General features: G+C 41.6%; 1 protein-coding gene across 1 annotated transcript in view; it reads right to left on the minus strand.

Annotated features, from left to right (window-relative positions):
• The window catches only part of epha6 (eph receptor A6), a 590517-nt gene that overhangs the window by 68492 nt on the left and 502697 nt on the right, over positions 1–19328 (minus strand). The window contains exon 9 of the mRNA XM_048603194.1: positions 65–135. Coding sequence (XP_048459151.1) covers positions 65–135 — 71 coding nt within the window. The remainder of the gene's footprint in view (positions 1–64; positions 136–19328) is intronic.

Raw genomic sequence — 19328 nt, forward strand, 5'->3', positions numbered from 1 at the left:
TTAAAAAGTCAGACTCCATCCCATTCTACCACAATGTAGTCAGTCTTGGCTCGATTCTACTTACTATGTCCATTTTGGAAATGTGTTCTCCTCTTTTCTTCAGATTTCATTTTTGCTTTAATATACCAGCGGCACCTTCACAAAGACAGGAGAGTGAAAGCCGTGAAATATACACCAAGCAATCTTCAAACTTTGGAGAATACATGTCAACCTCAATAGTTATCAAAGCAACTCAGAAATTGAAGAAACATGTTAGAAATGTCTGGAGGACAACAGTATCTTATGGTGATCTGTGAAAGTAATAAGATAGATTGCTTGCTGTGTGAAAGGCTCTTTTGCTGGAAATACGACAGATGAATACAGAAGCAAACAGAAGTGACTGATGGTGTTTAATAAAGTCTAGCATGAAGCACAAGAGACACAAATCTACTATATAGATTACTTCCAGCAAAAGGACATTATCTCAAGAAACAGGCCTTTGTTTATTGTGGATGTTTGTTGCTACCACCTAATTGAGGAACAACATCAAGATAATAGTTATATAATTACCAATTCATCAGACTTTGCTATCTCAATGCTAATGGATATTGTGCTATTTCATGGATGGCTTCAAATTCCTCCATACTTAAAGGAACATAATATGTCAGAAATATCCCACTTCTTGCGGCTTTTCTCTTACTCGATAATGAAATACTTGTCCACAGATGCATAAAGAAAGTGAATTGATCATTACCAGTTAACAGCAGCAGATTTACTGTCATGAAAACTTCCGTTGTTGTTTTTTATGAACTGATGTTCTGCAGACACAGATCTGTGACATTCCAATACCATTGTTTTGAGGAGAGAGGGAAAAGCCAAAACAACTGATTATTAATGATGCCTGCTGATGACCAACTCAAACAGGAGAAAATCTAATTATCACTCTTTGACATCCAATGGCACTAATAACATTGAATTCCCCATTAGGAAAGTACTGGGAAAACAGAAACTGAACTGGATCAGACATATAAGTACTGTGGCTACAAGAGCAAGTCAGAGACAGAGAATTCTGCACTGAGTAACTCATCTGATTTCCCAAATTCTGTCCACTACATCCAAGGCCAAGTCAGGAATCTGCAGAACACTCCCTACTTCAGAGTGTATATGAGAGGGTGATAGCTAGACGCTCAACCCTAAATCATAATTCCACACACATTCAGGATGAACCAGCAAATGTTGTCCAACTGCTGAATCATGTCTAATGACAGACATGGGTGTGTCTCATGTTTCGCGTGCATAGGTTTTGGGGTATGGCCAGTACCTTGTTTGTGGTGAACAGCTGAAAGGACATGCCACTTGTTATGATTCACCAGTCTTGCGGACATACAGCCTACATATCTGACATCATACTGGCACTCAAACTCAAATACCATATTCTGGGAAGGGTCCCTGGACCTGGAATATTAACTCTGATTTCTCTCCACAGATGATGCCAGACCTGCTGAGATTTTCCAGCAATTTCTGGTTTTGTTTTATATACCATATTAATCATTTGTAAGATAGGCAGAATTTTTTTTGGCTTGACTCTGTCAGTGATGAAAATCATTTGTGTTGCTACTACATAGTAGTCGCGTGAAACAACTTGCTTCACATGTTGCTCAAATTTTCAAAATGCCCTAACCTTAATCTAAGATAAACTGGGCATTTTTCAGAACCAATAGTAACTGACTTAGGGGCCTTCCATGAGTTTGATTGATACATAGCAAGAAATCATCTGATCATACAAACCGATATCTCGCAGCATGGCTTTGATATGCCCTAGAAACCATGTTGGAGAATTAGTGATAGAAATAGACTGAAGGAGAGATGCCATGACTTCATGGTGGTGTAGGATGTCCTCAAAAATAAGCCTCAAAGGGATAAGGAGCGGTGGCCAGGGACGTGCAATGATGGTAGTGAAACACAAGGATCTGGTATCAGAATTCTAATAAATACATGTGAGTGTACAAGGTTAGTGAGTGATCCTTCATCCAACATCTCATTCTCTCTCAATGCTCAATGCAGGCCCCCACCACTCCATCATCCGGCCTCATCACTCAGCACTCACATCTAGAAACCAAATATGTCATTTACCCTTGCACATCTACCATTGCTTTCACTCTTAAACAAACTTTTCACTGCTTGATATACATCCCAGCTACTCAGCTGTGCCAGACAACCAGTGACATTCCGACCTCTTTCTTAAACAACAAGGCGGTGCACAATAGAAAGAAGAACAGCAGAACCAGTAGGGAGCAAGAGCATTTTGTTTCCTGGGCCCAATGCACTCACTCGTTTGGCAGAGCACATTAAGCAGTTCCTCTGGTGTTTTTGAGAATATTGATGTTCTTGCTTTATCATCTTTCTCCAGTGTAACCTCACCATCATTTTGCTAACTGTGATGTGCAACTTTCTGATGGTGCAACCATGGATCTTTTGCTTCCAAGATCATATCCCTTCCCTTACAACATTCTTCTCCTTCAAGTATTCTGCTTTCAGCATTCAAAAATTTCTGCCTGTCTAGTCACAGGAGGTCCAGGAGGAAGAGTGAGAGAAGTGCAAGAGAGAGTTACCAGATACAGGTGGGCTGCAGCCTCACCAGGGAGAAAGGACACCTCTTGTGCCAGGTCCCTTAAGTTGTGCTCACAGTCAGGTTCTGCTGTGGGTTACTCAGATAGGGATTTTAAGGGGGCAGCATGGAGGAGAACATCGAGGGTACACTGCATGCTGGTTGTATAGGCTAGCACATCAAGGAGAATAGAGAAATCTGGCTCCAACTAAGAGTGTATTGTACAGGACTTGTCATCCCCACAGCCTTTGTTGCATTTCCCCACTACACTGCACAGGCACACTGTAACTGCAGCCCAACCCATGCTACAACCTCAATGTGGAAGGTCAGCCTCTGTCTGCCTTATGAGGATGCAGTAACCCTCCCAACAAAGCCATGAACACACCACAACACATTTCGGGAGATTCAGATTACTTCCAGAGACTTTGCAATAGGAAAATTCCTCAAAAATCACCCTATCTGCCAACTAGCTTACTGGTCCTTTCAATTACAATGGTGCTGGAGCCTCCTTGCACCTAACCCCCGGATGGTATGGGAAGACTCCTCTGGAGACCTCCCTCCCCACCACACACACACACACACACACAAGAGTTCCATGTCATTTAGTGTCATCATGGCATAGCTCCTTACGCACATATTCAGTAACTATTATTGAAGTAAAGGTATATTTAACCGTTCAGTCCACACCAAATTTAGAAAAATAGCCTGTACTGCTTCTGGGTGATAATTGTTCATTTCCCACATCAATGTCAGTGGCCTCCCTGTACCAGATTTTCACTGCATGCCAAACTAAATAGATTTACACTGCAGATGTGTCTCTCATAACTGGATTGATGCTTTTACAAATTTTCTACATTGAAAAGACGATCCATTTAAAAAACAAATCTGTGGTGAAGTTAAGACTCCGTCTCTTTTCAAATAACTCTCCCCCAATTTGGATCTGCTGGTCGAATCTGTGTGGGAACTGGCTGATTTCTTATCATCCCAGAAATGATGACTATCTGTCAGATAGATCTCAAATAGCTGCAGCCTCATCGAGCACTAATGGGTAGACAGAAAACATGCTCCACTGAATCAGAGAGTGTTTAGGCTTAACTTGAAATTAACCTCTTGATACCTGCTTTATGTTTGACAAACCCAGTGAAAAATCAGACTACTCAGCCCAACACAAGACGAATGACAAGCTCAGATGGATACTGTTAAACACACATTAGTTCTTCTCTAATTCATATGCAACAAGGTTGACTTCTAAATTAATTAGTAATGATTCATTTTAGTCAGAGCCCACATGGCATTTGATCTTGAAATGAACATATGTGCAATATGTTCCATAAGTAAACAGGAGCATGATTACTTTGGGAAATATGTTTCACCAGCTGTATTCACACCAAATAGCGAATTCCAAAAATATAGCAAAGGTACACCACTGTGGAAAATGAGTCCTTGGAGGAATACATTTGAAACAAAGAAAGAGAAATGATAAATATCTGATGCAAAGGAACAAAAGAGCAGAGTAGTACTATTAGTTTTGTTTAGTCTAGCAAAGAGTGAATGTGGATGCCACGGGGCACATGGTCTTCTTATGGGATTTAATTTCAATTGCAAAATTAACAATCAATCAAGCAGAATTTCTGGATCTTAAATTCATGGAAAACTATAGAATGATTAATACTTAGCTCCATTGACTTTATGAATTTTCAAATACTTCATCAAGTGGAGATATCTTTGGACTATATTGACACTGTTCATATAGTTACAATGCTTTTACACTTTGGGTGATATGTACTCAATGGAATTTCCAAGTTAACCTTGCTTATATATTTGTGACCTTGTTCATCATTCTTGCTGTCAATGCAGGGCCTTCTGAATTTCATGCTACATTGGTGAATCATATTTCTCTACTGATTCTTTCATATACCACTAGTCTCACAGTCTAGGCAAGGTTCTTTTAGTAAGGCCCTTTTCTTTCTTGGCAGAAACATGTTTGAAATTAATTGGTGCCAATCAGAGATCTGGTTTGGGAATTCTTGCTGAAAGAAGCCTCATAGTGGAAGTTGTGTTGAAAGCATATGAAAATATAAGAGCATATAAAATATAAGCAGAAAGAGGACATTCAGCATCTCAACTCTGCATTGCCTTTATACCAAACTATGGTGATCTACCCTAGGCCTCGAGTCCTTTGTCATGCCAGCTCATCATGGTCCTCAACTCCCTGACAGTTCAAAGATCTACCTCCCTCCTCTTTAAATAGTTTCAACAATCTAGACTCCACAATTCGCTGGGATAAAGAATTCCAGGCATTTGCTACCCCCGAGAGAAGAAAATCCTGCCCATTTTCGTTTTAAATGAGTATCCCCTTACTCTGTAACTATTACCACTTGCTCGAAATTCCCTGGCTAATGGTAACATCTCCTCAACATATACACTGTCAATCCCCCTTCGAATCTTGGATGCTTCAATACGATCACCCCTCATTCTTATAAGCTCTAATGAATAAAGACCTAACCCATTTAGACATTCTTGATAAATCAATCCTTCATCCCAGAAATCAACCAAGTGAATCTTTTTTGAACTGCCACCAATGCCAGTACATCCTTTTTAAAATATAGGGACAAAAGCTACACTGAAGTCCAGGTTTGGCTTCATCAAAATCATGGGCAGTTGTGCCATGAAGCTTCCTAATTTAAACACCAGCCCCCCCAATAATAAAAGGCAAAAAAAAACTACTTGCTTTCTGAATTACTTGCTGCTTCTGCGTTCATACACTCAGATCCCATTTCGTGGAGTCTGCCACCATTTAAATAAGAGTTTGCCTTTGAGTTTTCTGACATGACCTCACACTTTTCTACACTAAGCTCCATCAATCAAGTTTTTATCCATTCGCTCAACTTATCTTTATTCCACTTGAAGATTATTTATGGACTCAGTGCATGTCCTCCCTCCTATTTTTGTAACATCAGCAAATTTAGATACGTTACATTCTGCTCCCACCTCCAAATCATTAATATACGTAGTAAATAAGTGAGGCTTTATGTCAGATCCTTACGGCACTCCACTAATCATAGAATCCCTAGAGTGTGGAAACAGGCCCTTCAGCCCACCAAGTTCATACCGACCCTCAGAGCATCCCACCCAGACCCATTTCCCTATAACCCACCTAATCTACACATCCCTGAACACTATGGGCAATTTAGCATGGCCAATCCACCTAACCTGCACATCTTTGAACTGTGGGAGGAAACCGGAGCACCCGGAGGAAACCCACGCAGACACGGGGTGAATGTGCAAACTCCACATAGACAGTCGCCTGAGGGTGGAATTGATCCCGGGTCCCTGACACTGTGAGGCAGCAGTGCTAACCACTGAGCTACCGTGCCACCCACTAGTTATATATTTCCAACCTGAAAAAGATCCATTCATCCTGACTCTCTGTCTTCTGTATGTTAATTAATCCTCAATCCATGCTGATACATTACCTCCATTACTATAACCTTTTTTTGTGGCATCTTATTGAATGCCTCATGGAAATCTAAATATACTACATTTACCTGTTCCCCTTTATTAACTCTGCACGGTATATCCTCAAATAAAGCTAGCGAATTTGTTAAACATTATTTTCCCTTCACAAAACCATATTGACTCTGATCACATTATCCTTTTCTAAATGGCTTGCTGTTTCTTCTTTAATATGGACACTAGCATTTTCCCAATGATAGATGTTGGGCTAATTGGCCTATAGGTTCCTGATTTCTATCTCCCTCCCTTCTTGAACAGGGATGTCACAATTCACTGGAACCCTTTTGAAATTCAGTGAGTTCTGGAATATTTTGATCAATGCCTCCGCTATCTTTGCTACCATTTCCTTTAAAACCCTGAGATATAGGCCATCGGGTCCTGGATGCTTACCTACCTTCAATTCCTACAGTTTGTGAAATACTTTGAGCCTCATGATAGAAACTGTTACAATTTACTTTCCTCCTATTAACATCTTGTTACCTTTCAGATGTTTATAGTGTTATCCACCATGAAGACAGCGTAAAACATTAGCTTAAATTATCTGCCATTTCCCTGTTCCCTGTTATTAATTCTGCAGTTGTATCTTTGAAAGGTCCCAACTTCTACTTTGGCTACTCTATTTCTTCTAATATGCCCACAGAAGCTATCACTGCTGGTTTTTATATTTCTTATCAATTTACTTTGATAATTAATTTTCTCTTTGGCTATTCAACTTTTAGTCATCTGCAGATGGTTCCTAAAAAAAACTCCAGTTCTCTGGTCTACCACTAGTTTTTGCTATTTTGTATGCCTTAGTTTTTGATTGGATATACTCCTTGACCACCTCTGCTAAACATTTTTCTCATTGAGTCCTTTTTGATTCGAATAAGCTTTTACTGAGAATTATAAAATATCTGTCTTTGCTCACCCATTGACTTTCTCCTTAGCTTATTGCTTCAGCCCACTTTAGAAAACTCTTTCTTCATACCCCTGCAATTAACGCATTATTTAAGTTGAGGTAATTGCCCTTATTTATGTTGAGGACACTGTTTTGTGGCCCAGAGTTGCTCTCCCTCAAACTGAATTCGAAATTCTACCTTGCTGTGATTGCTATCCCCTACAAGATCCTTAACTACAAGATCACTTATTAATTAAACATTACTAGATCAAAAATAGCCTGTTTTTGGGTAGGCTTGCAAACATACTGTTCGAAGAAACAATCCTTGATACCTTCTACAAATTTATTTTCCAGATTGCCTTTGTCCCTCTGACTTGTCCAGTCAATATGCAGACCAAAATCACCCATGACAACTGTACTGCCCTACTTATATGCTTCAATTATTTCCAAATGTAATATTTGCCCTCAGTGAGGCAACTCTTTGGGAAGGTGATAGCCCAGTGATATGACCAACAGACCACTAATCCAGAAACTCAGCTAATGTTCTGCGACCCAGGTTCAAAACCTACCTGGCAGATGGAGAATTTGAATTCAATGAAATATCTGGAACCAAGAATGTAATGCCTTCAGGGTAAGGTATTTGCCATCCTCACCTGGTCTGGCTTACATGTGATTCCACAGCCATTGCAATGTGATTGATCTCAACTGTCCTCTGAAATGGCCCAGCAAGCCACTCAGTTGTATCAAGAAGGTAGCTCATCAATAACTTCTCAAGGGCAACTAGGGACTGGCAACTAATGTTGATCAGCCAGTAACACCAACTTCCCACAAGAGAACTCAAAAAAAAAGGTATGCCCATTATGATTTCTTTTCCTTGATATTAATTATTACCAACCAAACTGATTCCACGTCATGGTTTATGACGTCATGGTCTAAACTAATGTGGAAGGGGGATGGGAACCAAATGGGTAGGATAGTGGACAGTAAGGAGGTAGTAACTAAAGCCTGTAAGGAACTAGATAATGAAGTCAGTGTGACGAAGGGGAAGAGTAGGCAGACAGCAGATGATGAATGCAAAGGGACAGGTGGCCTGAAATGCATTTGTTTTAATGCGAGAAGTGTAGTAGGTAAGGCAGATGAACTTAGGGCTTGGATTAGTACATGAGAGTATGATGTTATTGCTATTACTGAGACTTGGTTGAGGGAAGGGCAAGATTGGCAACTAAATATCTCAGGATATAGATGCTTCAGGCGGGATAGAGAGGGAGGTAAAAGGGGTGGAGGAGTTGCATTACTGGTCAAAGAGGATATCACAGCTGTGTTGAAGGAGGGCACGACGGAGGACTTGAGCAGTGAGGCAATATGGACAAAGCTCAGAAATAGGAAGGGTGTGGTAACAATGTTGGGGCTGTACTACAGGCCTCCCAACAGCGAGCGTGAGATAGAGGTACAAATATGTAGTGGTGGTGATGGGAGATTTTAATTTTCCCAACATTGACTTGGGATTCACTTAATGTTCGGGGTTTAGATGGAGCAGAATTTTTAAGGAGCATCCAGAAGGGTTTCATAGAGCAGTATATAAATTGTCCAACTTGGGAAGGGGCCATACCGGACCTGGCGTTGGGGAATGAGCCCGGCCAGGTGGCTGAAGTTTCAGTAGGGGATTACTTTGGGAATAGTGATCACAATTCCGTAAGTTTTAGAATACTCATGGACAAAGACGAGAGTGGTCCTAAAGGAAGATTGCTAAATTGGGGAAAGGCCAACTATAGCAAAATTCGGCAGGAGCTGGGGAATGTGGATTGGGAGCAGCTGTTTGAGGGGAAATCCACATTTGATATGTGGGAGGCTTTTAAAGAGAGGTTGATTAGAGTGCAGGACAGACATGTCCCTGTGAAAATGAGGGATAGAAAGGGCAAGATTAGGGAACTATGGATGACAGGTGAAATTGTGAGACGAGCAAAGAAGAAAAAGGAAGCATACATAAGGTCTAGATGACTGAAAACAGATGAAGCTTTAGAAGAATATCGGGAAAGTAGGACCAATCTGGAATGAGGAATTAAGAGGGCTAAAAGGGGTCATGAAATATCTTTAGCAAACAAGGTTAAGGAAAATCCCAAAGCCTTTTATTCATACATAAGGAGCAAGAGGATAACTAGAGAAAGGACTGGCCCACTCAAGGACAAAGGAGGGAAGTTATGCAAGAAGTCAGAGAAAATGAGATATTCTTAATGAGTACTTTGCATCAGTATTCACTGAGGAGAGGGACATGACGGATGTTGAGGTTAGGGATAGATGTTTGATTACTCTAGGTCAAGTCAGCATAAGGAGGGGGGAAGTGTTGGGTATTCTAAAAGGCATTAGGGTGGACAAGTCCCCAGGTCCGGATGGGATGTATCCCAGGTTACTGAGGGACGCGAGTGAGAAAATAGCTGGGGCCTTAACATATATCTTTGCAGCATCCATGAGCACAGGTGAGGTCCCAGAGGACTGGAGAATTGCTAATGTTGTCCCTTTGTTTAAGAAGGGTAGCAAGGATAATCCAGGTAATTATAGACCGGTGAGCCTGACGTCAGTGGTGGGGAAGCTGCTGGAGAAGATATTGAGGGATAGGATCTATTTACATTTGGAAGAAAATGGGCTTATTAGTGATAGGCAGCATGGTTTTGTGCAGGGAAGGTCATGTCTTACCAACTTGATAGAATTCTTTGAGGAAGTGACAAAGATGATAGATGAGGGAACGGCTGTGGATGTCATATACATGGACTTCAGTAAGGCGTTTGATAACGTTCCCCATGGTAGGCTGATGAAGAAAGTGAAATCGCATGGTGTCCAGGGTGTACTAGCTAGATGGATAGAGAACTGGCTGGGCAACAGGAGGCAGAGAGTTGTATTGGAAGGGAGTTTCTCAAAATGGAGAACTGTGACCAGTGGTGTTCCACAGGGATCCATGTTGAGACCACTGTTGTTTGTGATATACATAAATGATCTGGAGGAAGGTATAGATGGTCTGATTAGCAAGTTTGCAGATGACACTAAGAGTGGTGGAGTAGCAGATAGTGAAGGGGATTGTCGGAGAAAGCAGCAGAATATACATAGATTGGAGAGATGGGCGGAGAAATGGCAGATGGAGTTCAATCCAGGCAAATGCGAGGTGATGCATTTTGGAAGATCCAATTCAAGAGCGAACTATATGGTAAATGGAAAAGCCCTGGGGAAAATTGATACACAGAGAGATCTGGGTGTTCAGGTCCATTGTATCCTGAAGGTGGCAACGCAGGTCGATAGAGTGGTCAAGAAGGCATACGGCATGCTTTCATTCATCGGACAGGGTATTGAGTACAAGAGTTGGCAGGTCATGTTACAGTTGTACAGGACTGTGGTTCGACTACATTTGGAATACTGCGTACAGTTCTGTTCGCCACATTACCAAAAGGATGTGGATGCTTTGGAGAGGGTGCAGAGGAGGTTCACCAGGATGTTGCCTGGTATGGAGGGTGCTAGCTATGAAGAGAGGTTGAGTTGATTAGGATTATTTACATTAGAAAGACGGAGGTTGAGGGGGGACCTGATTGAGGTCTACAAAATCATGAGAGGTACAGATAGGGTGGATAGCAAGAAGCTTTTTCCCAGAGTGGGGGACTCAATTACTAGGGGTCACGATTTCAAGGTGAGAGGGGAGAAGTTTAAGGGAGATATGTGTGGAAAGTTCTTTACACAGAGGGTGGTGGGTGCCTGGAACGCGTTGCCAGCAGAGGTGGTAGAGGCAGGCACGATAGCGTCATTTAAGATGACTCTAGACAGATACATGAATGGGCAGGGAGCAGAGGGATACAGATCTTTGGAAAATAGGCGACAGGTTTAAATAGAGGATCTGGATTGGCGCAGGTTTGGAGGGCCGAAGGGCCTGTTCCTGTGCTGTAATTTTCTTTGTTCTTTGTTCTATTGCACCAAATCACTACTCACCACTGCACTGATATATTCCTTTATTAAGAAAGCTACCCCACCTCCTTTTCCTTTTTGCCTATTCTTCTGGAACATTGAATAAACTTGAACATTGAGTTCCCAGAATTAGGTCACTGTATAACCATGTCTCTGTAATAGCTATCAAGTCATATTCATTTATCTCTATTTGTGCCATCAACTCATCTATCTTGTTACAAATGCTGCATGCATTCAGATAAACAACATTAAACTTCCAACAATATTACCTTCTCTTGTTCTAATTTCTGCTGCATACTTCTGAATGTGCTTTCTACCCCTTGATTATCATTCACCTCCTCATTACCTTAGACCTCTGGACTCCTTTCCCTTGAGATTTTTTTAAAACTTCACTCCAACTGAACTGTCCCACCAACTTTCATTTAAAGGCCTATATACAACCCTGGTTATATAATTCACCATGACACTGGGCCCAGCATTATTCAAATGAAGTTCATCCCAATGATATAATGCCCTCTTTCCCTGGTGCCAAGTGCCCTTTGAATCAGAACCCATTTCTCCTTCATCAATCTTTGAGCCACACATTTATCTTTCTAATCTTATTTACCCTATGTAAATTGGCATGTGACTCAGGTATTAATCCAGAAATTATTACATTTTTGGACCTGCTTCTTATTTTGGCCTTAGCCATTCATTATCCCTCAGCAGAAGCTCTTTCTTCTTTTATTCACGCCTAAGTGGATCCTCTCTAACTCCAAGCTCTTCTCTAGCCCAGAAGAAATGTTTTGAATCCTGGTGCTAGGTAGGGAATACATGGTCATGGTTTGATATAGGAAGAAAGAGAAATGAAGTTCTGCAAGCAGACTTTGGGGAGTTAGGTAGGATATTGAAAAACAGGACTTTAAAAGGAATAATCTTGGGACTACATCTAGTGCTATGCAGTGGTGAGTGTAAGAATGGAAGAGTAGAACAGATTAATATATGGCTGAACAGATGGCACAAGGCAGAGAGCTCGAGATTTCTGAAGCATTGGGACCAATTCTGGAGAAGGTGGGACCTCACAAATTGGGTGAGTTACATCTGAACAGGAATGCGACTGACATCCTCATGGGGTGTTTTGCTAATGCAAGGTGCTGATTTAAACTAGATTGGCAGAGGAATGCGACCCTGTCATGTAGTGCAGAGGGGAGGGAAGCTGACATAGAATTCAAAATTAAAATTCTAGTGGATGAATCTGGAATGCAGAGGAGACATAGATTAAGTAAGAAGGAAGTGAGTTTTATGAGACTAAATGGAACATCCAGAGGACGTAGTGGATGTGGATGCAGTTTCAACGTTTAAAAGACATTTGGATATGTACATTTGAAGGGATATGGGCCAAATGCAGGCATGTAAGTCTATGTTAGCTTAGCAGTGACTGTTGGACCAAAGGGTCTGCTTCCATGCTGTATGACTTTATGACTTTATAACATATTTTAATGCAAGGATCTGATGAAGACAACAGACTGGCTGAGGACACAGATATGCATGTGAGAGTGTGATATCAAAGCTATGATGGGCACTTGGCTGAAAGATCATCAGGATTGGCAGCTCAACTTTCCTGGTTTTAGGCTATTTAGGTGAGATAGAGAGGAGGATAGAAGTGTGTGTGTGTGGGGGGGTTTATTTACAATATTGATCAAGGAATCAATTATGAAGAGGAATGATATCTTGAAAGGATCAGTAAGAGGCTATATGGGTAGAAGCAAAGAGCACAGAAGGGGCAAACATGCTGTTGGGTGTGTACTATAGGCTACCAAACAGTCAAACAGAGATAAAGGATCAAATATGCAATCAAATTTCAGAGACGTATAAGATAGTAATAGTAGAGGATTTTAACTGGGATAGTTCCAGTATGCAAAGGAACAAGAGTGTTAAATTGCAAACAACAGAATATTTTTAGTCAGGATGTAGAAAAGTCAACAAGGGAGGGGCAGTTCTGAAGGAAACATTTGTAAAGGAACCCAGGCAGTTGGAAAGAATATCAATTCAGGAGTATATTGGAGATAGTGACCATAACTCAGTTGGCTTTAGGATATTTATAGAATTTTTAAAAAGGGTGTGCCAGGAATAAAAGTTTTTAAACAGGGGAATTTTATTAAGATATAATTTGGCCCAAGCGGACTGGGAACAGTTTCTTGTAGATAAAACTGTGCCAGAACAGTGGGAGTCTTTCAAGGGGGAGATAGCAAAAATTCAGGGCAAATATGCTCCTGTAAAGACAAAGGGAGGGACCAAACTGGAACACCTTGGATGACAAGGGACATAAGTTTTAGAAATAAGAAAAGCAGCAAATGGCAGATACAGTTCAATATAGCTGAATCCCTAGAGAAATATAAAAAGTAGAGACATGATTTAAAGAGGAAGATAGGAAAGCTAAGAGAGTGCATGAGAAAACATTGGCAGGTAAAATAGAGGAACACACTAAGGATTTTTTAAAAATATATATAAAGATCAAGAAAATAACTAGGAAAAGAGTAGGGTCCATTAGTAGAATCTTCAATGAATACTTTACATGGTCTCCAAAATGAAAAGGACAATACATGTATAGCCTCTAGGGTAGCGGACTATGAAATATTAGAATAAATTAACATAGAGAGAGGAGGAAGTACAAACTTAAAAGTGGATAAATTCACATGAGATCTATCCAAGGCTGTTGAGAGGGAACAGATATCAGGGGCCTTGGCAACAATTTTCCAATCCACTCTGGTTACATATGAGGACTGGAAGAATGCTGTGTTGTCCATCAGTAAAATAGTAAGAGATAGACTGGAAATTACAGATCAGTCAGTCTAACTTCGATGGTGAGGAAATTATGAAAAATAATTCTCAGGAACGGAATATATCTGTATATACGTATTGGGGATAATCGGCATGGATTTGTTGAAGTAATATTTTGTTTGACAAATTTGATCATGGTTTTTGAGGAAATACCATGAACGCTGATGAGGATAATGCATTTGATGTTATCTACATAGACTTTAGCAACATTTTTGATCGGGTCACTCATGGCTGACTGGTCAAGGTAAAGTGGCTTGTTGGAGCAAAAATTAAGAAGCTGGAAGCAGAGGGAACTGTGACTGGAAGTTTGCTTCCAGTGGGATTCAGCAAGGCCTGGTGCTGTGTGTCTTGCTGTTTGTTATGTACTTTACTGATCTGAAATTAAATGTGTGTATGACACAAAAATGACAGGGTAGCAAATAGAGAAGAGGATAGTCATAAAATGCAGGAAGATAGCGGTGGACTGGTGTTGGGTGGGAAGAGCAGTGGCAAAAGGGATGCAATATGTAAAAGTGTGAGGTAATGAACTTGGGGAGGGATAACAAGGCAAAGGATTACATTATGAATGATAGGACCCAGGAAGGTACTGAAGATCAGAGGGACTTTGGTATGCAGATCCACAAGTCTCTGAAGGTGGCAGGCGAGGTCCAGAGTTAGTTAAGAAAGTATATGGGATACATACCTTAATCAGTTGAGGCATGGAATACAACAGCAGGGAGATTATGCTAGAATTATATAAAATGCTAATTAGTCCACAACTGGATACTGTGTGCAATTCTGGTCACGACATCATAACAAGAATGTGATCACACGAGAGAGGATGCAGAGGACACTTAACAGGATAAAAACCAAAAGAAGTGTGGATGCGGTAAATCAGGAACAAAAACAGAAGTTGCTGGAAAATCTCAGCAGTTCTGGCATCATTTGTGAAGAAAAAAATCAGAGTTAACGGTTCAGGTCCGGTGACCCTTCCTCTGTTCTAAGGAAGAATCACCAGACCCGAAATATTAACTCTGATTTTCTCCTCACAGATGCTGTCAGACCTGCTCAGCTTTTCCAGCAACTTCTGTTTTTGACCCTCACCAGGATGTCACCTGGGCTGGAGAGGCTGAGCCATATGGACACGCTGGCATTGTTTGTCTTGGAACAGCAAAGGGGAGGAGGGCACCTGATGGAGGTGTATATGAGGGGCATAGATTGGGTGTATTGGAAGGGATTTTCTCCATGGAGAGAAGGGTCAATAACTAGGAGGCATAGATTTAATGCAAGAGATAGAATGCTAAGAGAAGAGTTGAAGAAAACCTTTCACTGAGAGAGTGGTGGGAGTCTGGAACTTACTGCCTGTAAGTATGTTTGATCATAGTCAATACTGAAGCAGCATTTAGATATTCACTTGCACTGCCATGGCTTCCTGGGTTATGGACAAAGCATTAGAAAATGAGATTGGTGTAGTCAAATCTTTGGTGACCAGCGAATACACAATGGGCTAAATAGCCTCCTTCTGTGCTGTAAATATTGATTAGTCTATGGCAGCTAGATAGAGACAGAGTAGCTACTGGACATGTATGACTCTGGGAATCTTAAACTGAGTAGACAAATGTTAAAGTTCAGGCATGAGAGCCTGGGTTGATGAACACAAGTATGCTGTTAGAACCTGCAAATTGAAAAATATACCCATAGGAAGACTCATATTTGCAGTCAAACGTAAATGTTTTTAACCCGATTACTTAACCTTTAAATTAATTTTAAAATATAAGCTACACTGCAATTCAACATTTTGGTTGCAATGTGTTTCTTCAATAAAGTACATTTAATAGTAACTACAAATGATCACAGCAAAAAGATACAAAACAGTGTCAACCATCTATCAAGAAAGCTAGAAACTTATTCCCCACTTTCTTTAATCAATTATATTAAAATATTGCAGGAGCAATGAGTTGCACAGCATACAACAAGAACAGCAACATACGTTTGAGAACAAAGACCGAATTGAAAAAAGCACAGGTCTCCCTTCACTCTACATTTGATTAGGTGCTTTAATTAGTCCAGGTGCGTTGCAACCACTTTATAGAACATAGAACATAGAACACTACAGCACAGTACAGGCCCTTCGGCCCACGATGTTGTGCCAAACTTTTACCCTGATCCTAAGGTCTATCTCACCTCCACCCCTACCTTATACTATCATCCATATGCCAATCTAATAGTTGCTTAAATGCCCCTAATGAGGCCGACTTCACTACCTTCTCTGGCACTGCATTCCACGCCCCGACCACTCTCTGAGTAAAGAACCTACCTCTGACGTCTCCCCGATATCTACCTCCACTCACTTTAAAACTATGCCCCCTCGTAATAGCTACCTCCACCCTAGGAAAAAGTCTCTGGCTGTCCACTCTATCTATACCTCTGATCATTTTGTACACCTCTAACAAGTCACCTCTCATCCTTTGTCGTTCTAAGGAGAAAAGCCCCAGCTCTCTCAACCTTTCCTCGTAAGACCTTCCCTCCATTCCAGGCAACATCCTGGTAAATCTCCTCTGCACCTTTTCCAACGCCTCCACATCTTTCCTGTAATGAGGTGACCAGAACTGGACACAATACTCCAGATGTGGCCGAACCAGGCTTTTGTATAGCTGGAGCATAACTTCACGGCTCTTGAACTCAATCCCTCTATTAATGAAAGCTAACACACCATACACCTTCTTAACAACTCTATCCACCTGGGTGGCAGCTTTCAGGGAACTGTGAACATGAACCCCAAGATCCCTCTGCTCCTCCACACTGCCAAAAATCTTTCCGTTAACCCTGTATTCTGCTTTCAAGTTTTTCTTTCCAAAATGAATCACCTCACACTTTTCAGGGTTAAACTCCAACTGCCACTTCTCAGCCCAGCTCTGCATCCTATCAATGTTCCTTTGTAACCTAGAATAGCCCTCCACACTGTCCACAATGCGACCCACCTTCGTATTGTCCGCAAACTTGCTAATCCACCCTTCCACTCCTTCATCCAAATCATTTAAAAAAAATCACAAATAGAAGAGGACAGATCCTTGTGGTACACCACTCGTAACTGAGCACCATGTTGAATATTTTCCGTCCACTACCACCCTTTGTCTTCTAAGGGTCAACCAATTCTGAATCCAATCTGCCACAATTCCCCCTATCCCATGCCTCCTTACCTTCTGCATGAGCCTACCATGGGGAACGTTATCAAACGCCTTACTTAAATCCATGTATGCCACATCCACTGCTCTACCTTCATCCACGTGTTTGGTCACCTCTTCAAAGAATTCAATAAGGATTGTGAGGCATGATCTACCCCTCACAAATCCATGCTGACTATCATGAATCAAACTGTGCCTTTCCAAGTGATCATAAATCCTATCTCTCAGAGCCCTTTCCAATAATTTTACGACTACTGAAGTAAGACTAAGTGGCCTGTAATTTCCAGGGTTATCCCTATTTCCTTTTTTGAACAAGGGAATGACGTTTGCCTCTCTCCAATCTTCCGGCACTATACCCGTGGACAGTGAGGACGAAAAGATCATCGCCAAAGGCCCTGCGTTCTCTTCCCTCGCTTTCCATAGAATCCTTGGATAAATCTAATCAGGCCCGGGGGACTTATTTATCTTCAACTTCCTCAAAATTCCTAGCACATCTTCCTTACTAACATCGACCTCTTCTCGCCAACCAGCCTGTTTCACACTGTCCTCTTCTACAACTAGGTCCCTCTGAGTTGTGAATACCGAAGAAAATTATTCATTAAGGACCTCTCCTATCTCTTTAGGCTCTGTGCACAAATTCCCTTTACAATCCTTGATCGGCCCTACCCTTTCTCTGGTCATTCTCTTATTCCTCATGTACGTGTAAAAAGGCTTGGAGTTTTCCTTGATCCTATCTGCCAAGGTTTTCTCATGCCCCCTTATAGCTCTCCTGAGCTCTTTCTTCAGCTCCTTCCTGGATAACTTGTATCCCTCTAGAGCCTTTTCCGTTCCTTGTTTCCTAAACCTTACATAAGCATCCTTCTTCCTCTTAACCAGACATTCGACCTCTCTTGAGAACCAAGGCTCCCTCACTCGAGCGCATCTTCCCTGCTTGCTAGGGACAAACATATCGAGCACACGCAGTATACATTCCTTAACAATCTCCACATTTCAATAGTGCTCTTCCCTGACAGCATCTGTTCCTAATTTATGTTACCCAGTTCTTGCCTAACAGAATTGTAATTACCCTTCACCCAATGATAAACCTTATCCTGTTGTATGTACCTATCCTTTTCCATGACTATTGTAAAAGTAACAGAGTTATGATCGCTACCGCCAAAATGCTCTCCTACCAACAGGTCGAACACTTGGCCCGGTTCATTGCCAAGCACCAAATCCAAAGTGACCTCTCCTCGTGTTGGTCTATCTACATACTGAGTCAGGAATCCTTCCTGAATGCACTGGACAAAATCCGTTCCATCTAAACTGTTACAACTAAAATGTTTCCAATCAATATTTGGAAAGTTAAAGTCACCCGTGACTATAACCCTGTGACTTCTGCACCTTTCCAGTATCTGCCTCCCAATCCGCTCCTCTACTTCTCTGCAACAATTAGGCGGTCTGTAAAAAAACCCCAACAAAGTGACTGCTCCTTTCTTGTTCTGGACCTCAACGCAAACTGACTCTGTAGACATATCATTCTTGAACTGCCTTTCAGTAGCTGCTATACTAGCCCTGACTAGCAATGCCACTCCCCCACCTCTTTTTCCACTCTCCCTATTTCTTTTGAAGCATCTAAATCCCGGAACTTCCAACAACCATTCCTCTCCCTGAGTTACCCAAGTTTCTGTAATGGCCACAACATCGTAGTTCCAAGTACCGACCCATGCTCTAAGTTCATCTGCCTTATTTCTGATACTTCTAGCATTGAAGTATACACACCTCAAACCATCTCGGTGTCCGCAATTACGCTCCATCGACCGCATTTCTTTATAAACAACCTCACTCCCTGTTGTGTCTGTTGGAAGACTGAATACCTCATTCTCTGAATTATAAATCCGGTTCCCCACCCCCTGCCAATCTAGTTTAAACCATCCTGTACAACTCGAGCAAACCTCCCTCCCAGGATATTTGTGCCTTTCCGGTTCAGGTGCAACCCGTCCTTACTGTACAGGTCCCACCTTCCCCAGAATGTGCTCCAATTATCCACATAATGGAAGCCCTCCCTTCTACACCAGCCCTGTAGCCATGTGTTTAGCTGCACTCTCTCCCTATTTCATAACTCGTTATCACATGGCACTGGTAGTAATCCAGAGATAACTACCCTGTTTGTCCTGGACTTCAGCTTCCAACCTAACTCGCTGTACTCGTTTTTCACATTCTCTGTCCTTTTTCTACCTATGTCATTGGTAACATGACTAGCCAATGCCCGAATATATCAGTTCCTTCCTGACTCACGTTCTCTCCACATACCCGCCGCTGAAAACAAGAGGGCCTCTGCTGCACGAGGTAAATTTTTATACTGGAGAAGTAAAAACAACCTTACCTTCCCGTCAGCACTCTGGCTCGCGCTGCTGCCGCTGTAAACAAGAGGGCCTCTGCT

The sequence above is a fragment of the Rhincodon typus genome, chromosome 11 (assembly GCF_021869965.1).
Source record: "Rhincodon typus isolate 14 chromosome 11, sRhiTyp1.1, whole genome shotgun sequence".
NCBI classification, from domain to species: domain Eukaryota; kingdom Metazoa; phylum Chordata; class Chondrichthyes; order Orectolobiformes; family Rhincodontidae; genus Rhincodon; species Rhincodon typus.